The 17157-nt window shown below is 40.1% G+C and overlaps 1 protein-coding gene across 1 annotated transcript in view; it reads right to left on the bottom strand.

Moving 5' to 3' along the window:
• The window catches only part of EIF3E (eukaryotic translation initiation factor 3 subunit E), a 48952-nt gene extending 44719 nt beyond the window's left edge, over nucleotides 1-4233 (bottom strand). The window contains exon 1 of the mRNA XM_043483491.1: nucleotides 4045-4233. Within this exon, the coding sequence (XP_043339426.1) occupies nucleotides 4045-4134 (90 nt within the window). The 5' untranslated portion in view covers nucleotides 4135-4233. The remainder of the gene's footprint in view (nucleotides 1-4044) is intronic.
• Between the last annotated feature and the right edge of the window lie 12924 nt (nucleotides 4234-17157).

Raw genomic sequence — 17157 nt, 5'->3', positions numbered from 1 at the left:
TCAAAGGACATTACCAACACTGTTCCCAGCAACGTTACTTGTAACAGCCAAGTCTATCAACATTAGAATGAATAAACAGCAGTATACTCATACACTGGATTAACATCCCAGATTGAAAATGAATGAACTACTGCCACCCTAACAACTTAGATACATCTCACAATGTTGAAAGAAGTCATACAAAGTAGTAGGTGCTGGTGAATGCTTAATTCCATTTATATAAAATTTTTAATGGCCAAACTAATCAAACTAGTGCTTACCGTTGGGAAAAGTGAGTAATGACTAAGAATGGTCAGAAGAAAGATTTTTAGGATGTTTGCAACATTTTTTGATTTGGATGGTGGTCACACACAAGTGTGCTTCCTTGGGAGGAAAAAAAGCATTTTATTTGCTTACTATTCTGTACGTACGTTATACTTGGTAAAAAGTTTACTTAAAAAAAAAAAACAACCAAAAACACCAACCAAGTTTCCTTTCAGTTTGCCCTATGGAAACTCTAACCTTAGGTGAATACATCCTTTTCCTGGCATGTCACCTGTCCTCATCACTTCATCAATAGCCTTTAATTTGTAATATTTCTCCCAACTGTAGATCCAAAGTATTGTTGCTCTTCATCAGACCTCAATGGCCCCTTTCTTAAATCTACACCCTCTTATATCATTCTCTCTAAATTTTATCGTACAGGCACACTTATTCTGTAAAGAAAAGACAGTAAACATTTTAGATTTTGTGAGTCAAAATGCAAAAATCAAGAATATTATATATAAGTACCATAAGAAAGAAAAGTTACAATTTTCTTTTTGAAATTAAAAAATATAACACAGAATAAAAATTTTTTGCAACACAGTTCTACTAATGAGAATGGAATTCTTTCTAAACAGGAAGAATTTCACTTAACTGGTGTACAGTTAGTGTTCTATAGTGGAGAACAGTTGCAAATGCTCATCTGTTAATTTTTTTTAGCTCAGACCATACAAAACAGGCAGAGAGGGCTGTATTTAGTTCACATGCTACAGTCGGCCAATTCAGTCTATCTACCTCTTGAAAACAACTCCTACTTATTAATAAACTAAAAATCTTTCAACACCACTTCTTGCCATCATCCTCATCTACACTGATGATTCTTCAAAAACTCAAGCCTTAAAGCTTCTTTATCCTGAAAATTATAACAACTTTCATCCAGTACCTCATCTCTAACATTTCTAACTTAAATTCATCACCTCTTCTACCACTGTCTCTGAATTGCTTGATCACCCTCAACACACCCTCTGTTCTAATTTTTACATTTTGGCTGTTACTTTCTACGTTAGTTTGTATTTCCAAGCTCTTCTCTTTAATGTGTGCTCAGTCGTGTCTGACTCTTTGTGGCCCCATGGACTGACTGCAGCCCACCAGGTTTTGGCTATCTTAAAGCTCTTCTCTGTAGTAGTTATCATTTATTCCATTCATTTTCTCCAACCAAACAGAATTCAATATCAATCGCTAGCACTGGAAAAATTTATCTCTTTTCTATGTTCTGGCTAAGGTTAACTATAGAATATTTCAGAACTAGGCAATAATGTTATTCAATCACATCTCTGCTTTTCTCAAATCAGCAATCCTTTTTCATCAATCTTGAGATGCATTTATCTACCACACATTGTCTATGCTACTCAAATAACCTTCTACTGTTTCTCTCATTCCAAGAATGACCACTTATAAATGTAAGATTTCCAGTCAAAGTTGGGCTCTTCACACTCACCAACCCTTGTATTGTCTTTGGTCAGTTTCTTCAGTCACCATTTCCATGCTTGACCTCACTCCTCAAAACCCCAACTGAATGCCTCACTCCACTCTCATACAGGACGGCCTAGCCTCCTCCTATACGAAAACACTTTGGAGTAGCTACTCTGTACCAGAAGGCTAAATTCTTTATACGCACTAGTTCATGAATTTTTCTAACTTACCCCATGAGCGTGGTGGTACTATCAACACTTGATGCATGAGAAAAGGTTTAGTTAAGATGGGAAGACAGCTCCCAAGTGCACCAGAGTACTGACAGGATCCAAGTCCAGGTCTCAGTTCATTCCCCAGGCTCTTAAAAATGATCTGGCCTTCTACTTCACTTGAGAATAAAGAACACCAAGCTTCAAATAAGTATTCACACATTTGTTAAATAATCATGAAAAGCCTTTATACCAGACTCTGCTGAGAACACAAGGGAGAAAACACAAATTCTGCTCTCATGGAGCTTATATTCTCCAACATACTATAAATATATTTAATTAATACCCTCATCATCACTGAGTATCTATCCTAACCATCTAGCCTACAAAACTCAGATTCCCCTCCTCAAAATCCTTTTTGGTCACAGAATAGTACCTCTTCAATTTTGATAACACTCCGCTAGTACTTCTTTGACATTTATTACTCTTGGACTTATAATTACAGACCTTTCTCCACCAAAGGGTAAGTTTTTTAGTGATGAGATTTTATCTTGGATTTCTCATAACTCCATGGTAATCTTATACTTAACGGCCGATAGATAAATATTCCAGCATCTTTTGCCTCTCGAAGTATTACAGCCATCTTACCAATATTCTCTCCAAGAAAACATGTTTTGAGCTGTTATTTCCCACTGATTCTCAGCTCTGTTCAGTTTTGGTCTTGCCCAATGGAAAACTTATTTACACTTATGTATTCCTCCCTTTCATCTGTCTGCCTTGAAAAACCAAAGTGTAAAGTACATTAAACAAGAAGTCTGGCTAGTTTAGAAGCAGAGAAAATATTTTGCTATTCCTTGATCTTTGGTGAATTTTCCTCAATTATCCAAAAAAGAAACAGAAGGCAAACTAAACTGTTTTATTCAAGATCTATAATATAGATTAAGTACATCCTATAAAAGAAAAATCAAGACAGAACAAAGTTTTATGTGGCAAGACATTCTTGAACAGTTATTAAAAATAAACTTGGCTGTTCTCTAATTTCAACAACTATGAAGTTGTCTGTAGGTTTTTAGAAAAGGTTCATACGAATTTGAGGGTTATACCTGTCCAAAGCACCATGGGAAAATCTGAAAACTTATCATAACAATTTAATGTTTATTTGTAGGGCTTTTTAATTTTTTTGCTGTTCGGACACACAAAATGTACTTCCCAAATCTAGTGTGCCCTAAGTTGACTCGAGTTTTAAACTGCTTCTGGAAACAGAACGCGTCTATTTTTTCTGGTCAATATTCTAATTCTTTCCTCATAGCAGTATCGCTTTAATGTAACTACTAAAATGAACCAATTTCCCAATAAACGAATATGTAACTAAGATTTCCAAACTTTTAGGGCTGAGACATGTTTTTAAATGAGGTCCAGAACCAAATACTTTTTCAAGGTATCTTGAATAGCTAAATGAACATTAGCGACCAATTCCATGACTCGAAGTCCGTACATCTATACATGGAAAACCAACTTTCAAAATAAAAATTGCTCGTTTATTATTTTTGGGGTCCCCCTTCCCATCGAACAAAACATGCGACGCTTCTAGGAAGTGGCTATCTACAGAAACACTAAACTCCTCGCAAAGGACTCATAACTTTACGGAAACCAAGGGACTAGATATATAAGCGTAAGAAAATCATTCCAAACCAACCGGCAAGGAATAGCACAGAGCCAAAGCCACCTTTCCTACAGTGCCCGGAAAAAAAAAATTAAATTTTTTGCTTTTAGACGCCAGCTAGTCAAGCATTACTACAGCAGAGCCAGCCAATCGTCAACTTCCGAGAGGAATGACGCGGAAGTCCCTAAGGCACCGACACCTCAAGAAGTGAAGCAGAGATCACTCCCTTTCGCTCGAGTTTCGTGTTGTCACCTTAACCCAGCTCACGGCAGAATTCCACGTAGCTAATCAACAGGGTTGACGCTAAACTACTAGCAGGTCCTTACAGCCCGTCTCAAGACCAGACTCGCGGCCGCCTCACACGTGTCAGGCCTAAGGCTACCGCCACTGCTTTTTGGCCTTACCTCGCATCTCACGCACTCCCCACACCTTCCGCGCGCTCAGAAAACCCCTTACCTCTTTTACGGAGAGAAACTCAAGCAACGGAAAGACTAAATGCCGATCTAAAAAGTGCGCGATGCGAGTGGTCAAGTCGTACTCCGCCATCTTGCCAAGGAAAAGGAAAGTGTGCGCTCGCTAAAACTTTATTGATAGCGCCGACAAAGGAACAAACAGTCCCGAACTGCGCAAGTGCAGTGGCTAAACCAGTCAAAGAAAGGGGCGGGGTTCAAACTCGAGCGCTCAGAGAACAATAGCGCATGCATGTGATCCTCCCTCCCTAGTTCCTCCCTCCTTCCCGGCTACTGTGGGCCTGGGTGGAGCGTCAGGCGAAATTTCTTCAAGACCAATAGATGTCTTGAAGTTGTTGTTTAATCCCTGAATCCAGTCCGACTCTTGCGACCCCATGGACTGCAGACCACCAGGCTCCTCGGTCCATGGGATTTCCCAGGCAAGAATACTGGAGTGGGTTGCCATTTCCTACTCCAGGGTATCTTTCCAACCCAGGGATGGAACCCGCGTCTCCTACAAGTCTCAGCATTGCTGGCTGATCCTTTGTGGCTGAGCCACCGTTGCGATCCGTTCCATTAACAAATACTGAAAACTCAAGAATTGATTGGCTGAGACAATGTCATTTGTATTGGAGGTGCGGTGGAGGACAAGATACTGAGGCTCCTGCTCTCCAGAAAATCACACACAAGGAGGGACAGCTGAATTTATATTTGGTGTATAGTAATCATTTCATAAGCATTTGTTAAATTAAGGTAGGATGGGTTTCTAGACAAAAAGCAAGTGAAATAATTTGAGATTATAGTAAGAGCCATAACTTGGTGTGTGTGGGGGTCATGGAGTGAGGCGATGCCAGATTGGGGCTTTTTAATTATGGAGTTTAGAGAAAATTCAGGGTTACGATTTAGCCGAAGTTGTGGTAACAGGGGCAGATGAACAAAATTAGAGCCTGGGTGAAAACATGCCTGGTGGAAGCACAGCAAAGACAATGAGACAGGAAAGGACTTGGTGTTTTTCAAAAACTGAGTAGCCTCTGTGAGTGGAGAGTGAGGTTAAAGAGACGGAGAAGGGCCAGGTGATGATTAAGTAGGGAATGTGAGCTTTGTTCTAAGTACTCTTGTCTCCTTTGCCAGTTCCTTATCATCTTTCAGGCCTCTTCATTTTGGAGTGCCTTGGTGTCTTTGACCTCTTCGTTCTTCCTAGAGCGTGCTCTAGGCCATTGCCCTAAGTGATGTCATCCAACCAAAAGGCAATCTACACATTGACAACTCCCTAATTAGAGCCCCAACAAGACTAGTAGTTAGCAGCCAACCCAATATAACATTAATTAACCAAAACCAACCCAATTTGGTTTTGGTTAGTGTCCAAAACCAAATTCCCTATGTAATTCTCTGGGCAAAACCTACTTCTTTTACACTCTTCTCCAACTCAGTGAATGCCCACTCCATCTGTCCAGTTCAGACACAAAATATTTGAGTCATCCTTGAATTTTCTCTTATTCTACATTGACCCCACCAACAAATCCTCTGGCTCTACATTTAAAGCATGTCCTAATCAATCAGTTCACAACACCTACAAGGTTAATGCTTACTCCAAACCACCATTATCGTGATTTTTAGAATAGCCTCTGCACTAATCACCTTGCTTTCCCTCTTTTCATCCTCTGGTTTTTACTCCATACAGCGGCCAGAGTAACTTTTTAAAAATAAACTTTTTGTTTTGTATTGGGGTATAACCGATTAATAATGTGATAGTTTCAGGTGACCAGTGAAGGAACTCATCCATACATATACATGAATCCATTCTCCCCCAGACTCTCTCCCATCCAGGCTGCCACATAATATTGAGCAGAGTTCCATGTGCTGTACAGTAGGTCCTTGTTGGTTATCCATTTTTAAATTTGTGCAGGCAACCATTAGTTTGTTCTCTTAAGTCTGACAAAGTGACTTTTAAAAGTCAAATTATGCTCAAAATCCTCCAGGCCTTGTAATCTCACTCAGAGAAAAATGTGTAAGTCTTTAAATAACCTGTGCATGTGAAGTTGCTTCACTTGAGGCCAACCCTTTGTGGCCCTATGGACTGTAGCCTGCCAGGCTTCTCTGTCCATGGGATTCTCCAGGCAAGAATACTGGAGTGCTTGCCATGCCCTCCTCCAGGGGATCTTCCCGACCCAGGGATCAAACCTACATCTCTCGCGACTCCTGCATTGCAAGCAGATTCTTTACCACTGAGCCACTGGGGAAGCCCCTTAAATAGCCTAAAAATCCCTAAATCATCTGGCCTGATTACCTCTCTAAAACTTTTCCATCTCTTCTTCTTGTTCATTTTACCCTAGTCTACTACTCTACTTTCTATCTCTAAAGATTTTCCAATTCAGGACTTTCATATGAATGGAATACTATAATATATGACTTTTGGGATCTGACTGTTTTCACTTTGCACGATGTTTTCGAGGTTTATCCAAGTTGTAGCGTATATTAGTAGTTCATTCCTTTTTAGGCCTGAATAATATTCCCTTACACAGACATATCATATATTGTTTACCCATCCATCTGCTGATAGACATTTGGGTTGTTTCTACTTTTTGAGTACTATGAATAATGCTGCTATAAACATTTGTGTACACATTTTTATGTGTATGTAAGTTTTCAGTTCTCTTAATATTCAGAGGTGGCATTTGCTGGGTTATATGGTAACTCTTTAATCATTTGAGGAACTGTCAGAGTATGTTATCATTTTGCATATAATTTTCCACTGGAGGAAACTGAGTAAAGGATGTGTGGAATCTTCATATTATTTCTTACAACTGCTTGTGAATCTATGATCTCAGAATAAAAGTTTAATTAAAAAAATGATTCCTAGACTTTGAGCTTAAAAAACTGAATACCTACTGGTGACAGGTGGGTGGGGGGTGACAAAGGAATATGTATGAGTGCTAAAATCAGGAATTCTGTTTCAGACAGTATAAGATCCCTATTAGATATCCAAGTGATGCTGTCTGTTATGCAAGTGGAAATACTATTCTGGATCAGTTCACATAGTTTAATCACTTATCATGAGTAGAGCCTTGTACTAGCTGTATTCAAGGATTTGAAAGTACAACATGATCTTTGCCATAGTGTCACTTCAGTATTATCGGGAAAGCAAGGCTGAATTTCCATGAAGCAGAGAATAAGTGATAGTCTAGGGTGCTGTAATATAGGGAATAGTCTTTGTAGCCTCTAAAAGCTGAGAAATTATAGTTGTAATATGAGGTTTCCTGGACGACCAGAGACCAAAGTTTTAATAGAATATAGACAGGAAAAGAGGGGTCTTCCCAGGTGGCGTTAGTGGTAAAGAACCCACCTGACAGACACATGCAGAAGACACATGAAATGCAGGTTCCCTGGGTTGGGAAGATTCCCTGGAGGAGGGCATGGCAACCCATTCCAGTATTCTTGCCTGGAGAATCCCATGGACAGAGGAGCCTAGCGGGCTATAGTCCACTGGGTTGCAAAGAATCCCACATGACTGAAGCAACTTAGCATGCATGCAGGAAAAGAGGACATTAAAGAGAGAAATTGTAGGAACTGAGGCTTTCACCAGAAGGGAGCTTCAACGGAGGAGGGAAGGAAGCAGGTAGAGTATGGAAAATTGTCAAAAAGGAACAGTGAGCATCTTTGAGAAGCAGAGAGAAATAAGATGCACTTCAATTTGATTATCACTTTGAACTTTTACCATATTCAAGATACTAAGGTAGGTGTTAAAGGGAATATATAATTTGTGAGAGCTAGTCTCTGGCCACAGGAGCTTTCACTCTAATAAGGGGCAATTATTCATTCATTCAATATAAACTGAATGCTTACAATATGCTGTGCACTGGTCTAGGTCCTGGGAATATGTCAGTAAAGAAAACAAACTGCCTTCTCTAAAGAAGCCTATATTCAAGTTGGGGGAGACAGATAAAAACATATTAACAAATGCATAGTTTGGTGGTGATAAATGCTATGAAGAACAATATGCAAGGTAGAAGTTAAAAAATGATGGGAAGTGTTGTTGATTTATATAAAGTAGCCAAGAAGGCCTTTCTGATAACGTAGAATTTGAAAAGAGATCTGAAAGAAGTGAGGGTGCCTGTGGCTGCCTAGAGGAGAAAAACTCCAGGTGAAGGAACATTAAGTATAAAGGTATGGAAGTAAAAGTGCGCTTTGTATCCTTTAGGGATAACAAGGAGGCTTGAAATTCAATAGCTGATTGAGCAAGAGAAAGTGTGGAAAAAGATGAGTTCAGAGAGGGAGTGGTGGGACAGACGACATAATGATTTGTAGGCCATAGTAAAGACTGGATTGCATTCTGAAGGAGGTGGGAAGCTACTGGAGGGTTTTGAGCAGAGAAGGCATATAATCAGAGTTATGCTTTAAAAAGCAAAACTATTTAGGACCGTCATATGAATGTAGTAATATAATATATGGCCTTGAGGGTTTGAAAGACGGTGGGGAAACAAACATATACGCAGAGGGACCAGTTAAGGGACTACTGAAATAACTCAAACACGATGATGGTGGCTTAGGTCAGAGTGGTAGCACTGAAAGAGTTGTGGACAGTAGTGAAATTCTGAATATTTTCTGAATGCAGAAATAGCAAAATTTGCCAGTAGATTAGATGACAAGGGTCCAAGATAACTCTAAGGTCTTTCTAGACCTAGAGACCATTTGCTGAGGTAAGAAAGGATGTGATAGTTGCATATTTAAAGGAGAGAAATCAAGAGTTGGGCATACTATGTTTTGGATGTCTATTAGATATCTAAGTTGAAATACGGATTAGGCAGTGGTGCATATGAATCTGGAATTCAGGAGAAAGGTAAGAGCTGGAGATAGAAAACTATATGTTATATAGAAAACTAGATGTTATAGAAAACACAAGACCAGGGCCAAATAGTAGAAAGCTTCTGTGAGGAATGTGAAATTTATCTGCGGTCATGAGGAGCCTTAAAGTATTTTTGAGTGTGAGAGTAATAATCTTATCTGTGTTTCAGGAAGTTCTGACTGTTGGGTGGACAGTGGATTGGATAGGTGAAACACACGCAGGCTGTGGAAAATCTTCAAAACCAGACTGGGAGACTTGGATTTAACCAGATAGGCATGGGAATCACTCCTAAAGTTCTTCAATAGAAAAAGACATGAAGACAGTGGTATTTTGTCCTTTAAGATTATACTGGAAGTGATTTACAAGAAGGATTAAAGTGGTGACAAATTGGAAACTCTGCTGATTTGCCTGGCTTTTCCCTTGGAATTTTCCTTGCTGGTTCGTGAAAATATCTTGCTTCTTTTTATATGAGAGATTCAGCCCCAAATATGGAAAATATGACTTTCTTGCTTTAGTCCCTTCCTAGTGTTTTAGTTAAAAAGAGATGTTACAAAAGAATGACAGGCAAGGCCTCACCTCATAGGATATCAGTGGTATCAGAAGACTTTCTCATACATTTATCAGATACCTTCACAATTTCTGTTTGCTGATCACCATGTCAGCCTCTGGGGAAACAAAGAAAGAGAACCAATCCCAGCCCAAAAGGAGTTTACGGTTTAGTAGGGGTGACAAGCTGTAAAATATAAAAGAATCAGAGCACCATGTGAGAGAGTCTGTGCACAGTGTCTGGAGGAGGAAGTGATTCGCTGCCAGAGAAACTTGGAGTTTCATTGGGAAGGTAACACTGGTCTACCTCTGCCTGAACAGATGTTTAGCTGACCAAGAAAAGGGAAAAGAGTGTTTCCTGAAGAGGGAAGATCAGGCACACAGACTTGACCTGGAGAAAAAGTGATCAGAGACTTTGAGAAGGTCTTCACGCCTAGAGGGTAGCATGCGTGATGGTGAGTGGCAGAACATTCGGCTCCGTTGAGGGCTCAGGGCTGAATTGTCAAAGGCTCTACAGACTATACTGAGGAGTTTGAATTCTATCCTGCAAGCTCTTTTTTCCTGATAAATCTTTTAGAATTTCGCTTCAATACACTGTCCTCTTTCTAGCTCAGGCTCTGATCATCACTCACACAGACAGATTATTGCGATTGTCCCAAGTTCTGCACCAATCAAGCCTATCATCGACCCTCCTGTTTGGATGACCTAAATGTATATCTAACCTTGTTATGGGCTGAATTGCACCCCCCCTCTCCTGAAAATCCCCATTCATGGATCACAGCCTTGTTGTGGTGAAGGGGCTTGTAAAACAATGAAACTATGAGCGGCCCAAGATGGACAGGTCATAGTGGAGAGTTCTCATAAAACGTGGTCCACTGGAGGAGGGAATGATAAACCACCGTGGTATTCATACTGAGAGAACCCCATGAATTATGAAAAGGCAAAAATATATGACACCAGAAGATGAGACCTTCCCCAGGTTAGAAGGTGTCCAATATGCTACTGGGGAAGAGCAGAGGGCAATTATTAATAGGTCCATAAAGAAGAAAGCTGATGGGCCAAAGTGGAAACAATGCTCAGCTGTGGATGTATCTGCTAGTGAAAGTCAAGTCTGATGCTGTGAAGAACAATATTGCATAGGAACCTGGAATATTAGGTCCATGAATCAAGGTAAACTGAATGTGGTCAAACAGGAGATGGCAAGAGTGAACATTGGTATCATAGGAATCAGTGAATTAAAATGGACAAGAATGGGTGAATTTAATTCAGATGATCATTATATCTACTACTGTGGGCTAAAACCCCTTAGAAGAAATGGAGTAGCCCTCATAGTCAACAGAAGAGTCTGAAATGCAGTACTTGGGTGCAACTTCAAAAATGATAGAATGATAGTTCATTTCCAAGGCAAACCATTCAACATCTCAGTAATCCAAATCTATGCACCAACCACTAATGCTGAAGAAGCTGAAATTGACTAGTTCTAGGAAGACCTACAATACTTTCTAGAACTAACACAAACACACACAAAAATGTGCTTTTCATCTTAGGGGATTGGAATGCAAAAGTAGGAAGTCAAGAGATACCTGGAATAACAGGCAAGTTTGGAGTGAAAAATGAAGCAGGGCAAAGGCTAACAGAGTTTTGTCAGGAGAACACACTAGTCATAGCAAACACCTTTTTCCAGCAACACAAGAGACATCTCTACACATAGACATCACCAAATGGTCAATACTGAAATCAGATTGAATATATTCTTTGTAGCCAAAGATGGAGAAGCCCTATACAGTCAGTAAAAACAAGACTGGGAGCTGACTGTGGCTCAGATCACCAGCTCCTTATTGCAAAATTCAGGCTTAAATTGAATAAACTAGGGAAAACTACTAGGTCATTCAGGTATGACCTCAATAAAATCTGGTACAATTATACAGTGGAGGTGACAAAAACATTCAAGGGATTAGATGTGGTAGACAGAGTGCCTGAAGAACTATAGACAGAGGTTTGTAACACTGCACCAGAGGCAGTGACCAAAAACCTTCCAAAGAAAAAGAAATGCAAGAAGGCAAAGTGATTGTTTGGGGAGGCTTTACAAATAGCTGAGGAAAGAAGAGAACTGAAAAGCAAGGGAGAAAGGGAAAAATATACCCAACTGAATGCAGAGTTTCAGAGAATAGCAAAGAAAGATAAGACCTTCTTAAATGAACAATGCAAAAGTAGAGAAAATCAATAGAACTTGAAAGACTAGAGATCTCCTCAAGAAAATTGGAGATATCAAGGGAACATTTCATGTAGGATGGGCATGATAAAGGATAGAAATGAGTAGGACATAACAGAACCAAAAGAGATTAAGAAGAGGTGGCAAGAATACACAGAACTATACAAGAAAGGTCTTAATGACCTGGATAAACACGATGGTGTGATCACTAACCTAGAGTCAGACCTTCTGGACTCTGAAGTCAAATGGGTCTTAGGATGCATTACTAAGAACAAAGCTAGTGGAGGGGATGGAATTCCAGCTTAGCTATTTCAAATCCTAAAAGATGATGCTGTTAAAGTGCCACACACAATATATCAGCAAATTTGGAAAACTCAGCAGTGGCCTCAGGACCAGAAAAGGTCAGTTTTTATTCTAATCCTGAAGAAAGGCAATGCCAAAGAATGTTTAAACTACCGAACAATTGCACTCATTTTGCATGCTAGTAAGCTCACTTGCTCAGTTGTGTCCAACTCTTTGTGACCCCATGGATTGCAGCACACCAGGCTTCCCTGTCCATCACCAACTCCCAGAGCTTGCTCAAACTCATGTCCACCGAGTCGGTGATGTCATCAAACCATCTCATCCTCTGTCATCCCCTTCTCCTGCTGCCTTCAATCTTTCCCAGCATCAGGGTCTTTTCCAATGAGTCAATTCTTCCCATCAGGTGGCCAAAGTATTGGAGCTTCAGCTTCAGCAACAGTCCTTCCAATGAATATTCAGGATTGATTTCCTTTACAATTGACTGGTTTGAGCTCCTTGCAGTCTAAGGGACTCCCAAGAGTCGTCTCAAACACTACAGCTCAAAAGCATCAATTCTTCGGCACTCAGCTTTCTTTATAGTCCAACTCTCACATCCATACATGAATACTGGAAAAACCATAGCTTTGACTAGATGGATCTTGTCAGCAAAGTAAAGTCTCTGCTTTTTAGTATACTGTCTAGGTTGGTCATAGCTTTTCTTCCAAGGAGCAAGTGTCTTTTTAATTTCATGGCTGCAATCACCATCTGCAGTGATTTTGGAGCCCCGCAAAAAATAAAGTCTGTCACTGTTTCCATTGTTTCCCCATCTATTTTCCATGAAATGATGGGACCAGATGCTATGATCTTAGTTTTTTAAATGTTGAATTTTAAGCCAACTTTTTCACTCTCCTCTTTCACTTTCATCAAGAGGCTCTTTAGTTCCTCTTCACTTTCTACCAAAAGGGTGGTGTCACTGGCATATCTGATATTATTGATATTTCTCCTGGCAACCTTGATTCCAGCTTGTGCTTCATCCAACCCGACATTTCACATGACGTACTCTGCATGTAAATTAAATAAGCAGGCTAACAATACACAGCCTTGACGTATTCCTTTCCTGTTTTGGAACCAGTCTGTTGTTCCATATCTGGTTCTAAATCTTGCTTCTTGACCTTCATACAGATTTCTTAGAAGGCAGGTAAGGTGGTCTGGTTTTCCCATTTCTTGAAGAGTTGCCCACAGTTTGTTGTGATCTACACAGTCAAGGGCTTTGGCGTAATCAATCAAGCAGAAATAGATGTTTTTCTGGAACTCTCTTGCTTTTTTGATGATATAATGGATGATGGCAATCTGATCTCTGGTTCCTCTGCCTTTTCTAAATCCAGTTTGAACATATGGAAGTTCACGGTTCACGTACTGTTGAAGCCTGGCTTGGAGAATTTTGAGCATTACTTTGCTAGTGTGAGATGAGTGCAATTGTGTGGTAGTTTGAACTTTCTTTGGCATTGCCTTTCTTTGGGATTGTAATAAAAACTGACCTTCTCCAGTCGTGTGGCAACTGCTGAGTTTTCCAGATTTGCTGGCATATTGAGTGTAGCACTTTCACAGCATCATCTTTTAGGATTTGAAATACATCAACTGGAATTCTATCATCTCCTCTGGCTTTGTTTGTAGTGATGCTTCCTAAGGCCCACTTGACTTTGCATTCCAGGATGTCTGGCTCTAGGTGAGTGATCCTAGCCATGGTTATCTGAGTCATCAAGATCTTTTTTGTATAGTTCTTCTGTATATATATATTGCATAGTATATATATAGTATATACAATAGTATATATATTGTACAACTTGAATTGTACAATACAACATATATTGCACAGTACAATATATACTGTATAGTATATATACAGTATATACAATATATATACAGAATTCTTCTGTATATGTTCTTGTATAGTATTCTTGCCACCTCTTCTTAATATCTTCTACTTCTGTTAGGTCCATACCATTTCTGTCCTTTATTGAACCCATCTTTGCATGAATGTTCCTTTGGTATCTCTAATTTTCTTAAAGAGATCTCTAGTCTTTCCCATTCTATTGTTTTTCTCTATTCTTTTGCATTGATCACTGAGGAAGGCTTTCTTATGTCTCCTTGCTATTCTTTGGAACTCTGCATTCAAATGTGTATATCTTTCCTTTTCTCCTTGGCCTTTTGCGTCTCTTCTTTTCTCAGCTATTTGTAAGGCCTCCTCAGACAACCATTTTGCCTTTTTGCATTTCTTTTTCTTGGAGATGGCTTGATCACTGCCTCCTGTACAATGTCACGAACCTCCACCCATAGTTCTTGAGGCACTCTTGTCTATCAGCTCTAATCCCTTGAATCTATTTGTCACTTCCACTGTATAATCGTAAGGGATTTGATTTAGGTCATACCTGAATGGTTTTGTGGCTTTCCCTACTTTCTTCAATTTAAGTCTGAATTTGGCAATAAGGAGCTCATGATCTGAGCCACAGTCAGCGCCCGGTCTTGTTTTTGCTGACTGTATAGAGCTTCTCCATCTTTGGCTGCAAAGAATATAATCAGTCTGATTTCGATATTGACCATTTGGTGATGTCCATGTGTAGAGTGTTCTCTTGTGTCGCTGGAAGAGGGTGTTTGCTCTGACCAGTGTGTTCTCTTGGCTAGTAAGATTATGCTCAAAATTCTTCAAGCTAGGCTTCAGCAATATGTGAACCAAGAACTTCAAGATGTGTAAGCTGAGTTTAGAAAAGCCAGAGGAACCAGAAATCAAATGACCTACGTTTGTTGGGTCATAGAGAAAGCAAGGAGAAGGCAATGGCAACCCACTCCAGTACTCTTGCCTGGAAAATCCCATGGGCAGAGGAGCCTGGTGGGCTGCAGTCCATGGGATCGCAAAGAGTCGGACACGACTGAACGACTTCACTTTCACTTTTCACTTTCATGCATTGGAGAAGGAAATAGCAGCCCACTCCAGTGTTCTTGCCTGGAGAATCCCCACCAGGCTCTGCTGTCTATGGGGTCACACAGAGTCGGACGCGACTGAAGCGACTTAGCAGCAGCAGCAGAGAAAGCAAGGGAGTTCCAGAAAAACATTTACTTCTGCTTTCCTTTATTATGCTAAAGTCTTTGACTGTGTGTATTGCAACAAACTGTAACGTTCTTAAAGAATTGAGAATACCAGACCACCTTACCTATCTCCTGAGAAACCTGTACACGGGTCAAGAGGCAACAGTTAGAACCTTAGAGGAAACAATTGACTGGCTCAAAATTGGGAAAAGAGTAACAAGGCTGTATATTGTCACCCTGTTTATTTAGCTTATATGCAGAGTACATCATGTGAAATGCCAGGATGGCTGAAGCACAAGCTGGAATCAAGACTGCAGGGAGAAATATCAATGACCTCAGATACACAGATGACACCACTCTAATGGCAGAAAGCAAAGAGGAACTAAAGAGCCTTTTGATGAGAGTGAAAGAGGAGAGTGAAAAAGCTGGTTTAAATCTCAACATTCAAAAAACTAAGATCATGGCATCAGGTCCCATCACTTCATGTCAAATAGAAGGGGAAAAAGTGGAAGCAGTGACAGGTTTTATTTTCTTGGGTTCCAAAATCACCGCTAATGATGACTGCAGCCATGAAATTGAAAGACACTTGCTCCCTGGAAGGAAAGCTATGGCAAACCTAGACAGCATATTAAAAAGCAAAGACATCACTTTGCCAACAAAGGTCCATAGAGCCAAACCTACGGTTTTTCCAGAGTCATGTATGGATGTGAGAATTGGACCATAAAGAAGACTGAGCGCTGAAGAATTAATGCTTTTGAATTGTCATGTTGGAGAAGACTCTTGCAAGTCTCTTGGATAGCAGGGAGATCAAGTCAGTCAATCCTAAAGGAAATTAACCCTGAATATTCATTGGAAGGATGATGCTGAGGTTGAAGTGTCAGTAGTTCAGCCACCTGATGTGAAGAGCCAGCTCATTGGAAAAGACCCTGATGCTGGGAAGGATCTATGGCAAAGGGAGGAGAGGGTAGCAAAGGATGAGATGGTTGGATCGCATCACTTACTCGGTGGACATTGGTTTGAGCAAACTCTGGGAGAAAGTGAAGGACAGTAAAACCTGGCATGCTGCAGTCTCTAGCTGCAGAGTGGGACATGACTTAGAGACTGAATAACAACTCCTGAAATTCAGGCTTCCCTGGTGGTTCAGTGGTAAAGAATCCGCCTGCCAATGCAGGAGACTCCAGTTCTGTCGCTGGGTCAGGAAGATCCCCTTGAGAAGGAAATGGCAACCCACTCCAGTATTCTTGCCTGGGAAATCCCATGGACAGAGGAGCCTGGAAGGCTACCATGCATGGGGTCACAAAAGATTCAGACATGACTTAGTGACTAAATAACAACTGTTGAAATTCATAAGTTGAAGGCCAAGCCTCCAACTATATTTGGAGATAGGATCTTTACAAAGGCAGTTAAGTTAAAAAGACTTCATTGGGGTGTGCTCTAATCCTATATGACTGTGTCCTGATGAACAGAAAAGATTAGGATACAAACATGTACCATGGAAAGACTATGTGAAGACACAGGGAAAAGATGGCCATCTGTAGCCAAGGAGAGAGGTTTTTGAAGAAACAACCCTTCCAAAATATTGACCTTAAACTTCTGGTCTCCAGATTTGTGACACAAAAAAATTTGTGTTGTTTAAGCCACACAATCTGTGGTACTAATAGACTCTGCACTTCCTATTTCATGGAGTATATTATAAAAATGTCTTAGCACACTTGATAAAGTTCTTTAGAACCTTCTCTCTCTGGAACCATATACTCCTTCCATGCTAACTTCTGCTCAGGTAAGTCCCCAAGTTTACTGTTTCTCTACGTTAAGAAGCAAGAAAGATTCCCCCAAAGCAACCTAACTCTACACCTTAAAGAACTAGAAAAAAGAAGAACTTAGTCCAAAATTAGCAGAAGAAAGGAAATAGTAAAGATTTAGAGCAGATATAGATGTCTTTGTAGTCCCAATTTCTTAGTACCTCACATATATCAAGTACTCAACAAATGCTATAGAAATGAATAGATATGCATAGAAACTGGATATCCAGACAACATGTGCTTGATAGAAATTCATCCATATTTTAGAATAGTCTAATGAATACCTGTCACTACTATAGTGGACACATACTCAGAATTCTCATGTCTTCTGATTCAATAGCTCTCTTTGAT

The sequence above is a fragment of the Cervus canadensis genome, chromosome 12 (assembly GCF_019320065.1).
Source record: "Cervus canadensis isolate Bull #8, Minnesota chromosome 12, ASM1932006v1, whole genome shotgun sequence".
NCBI lineage: Eukaryota > Metazoa > Chordata > Mammalia > Artiodactyla > Cervidae > Cervus > Cervus canadensis.
Note: the sequence above shows the minus strand (reverse complement) of the source record. Positions and strands in the feature narration are given on the sequence as shown.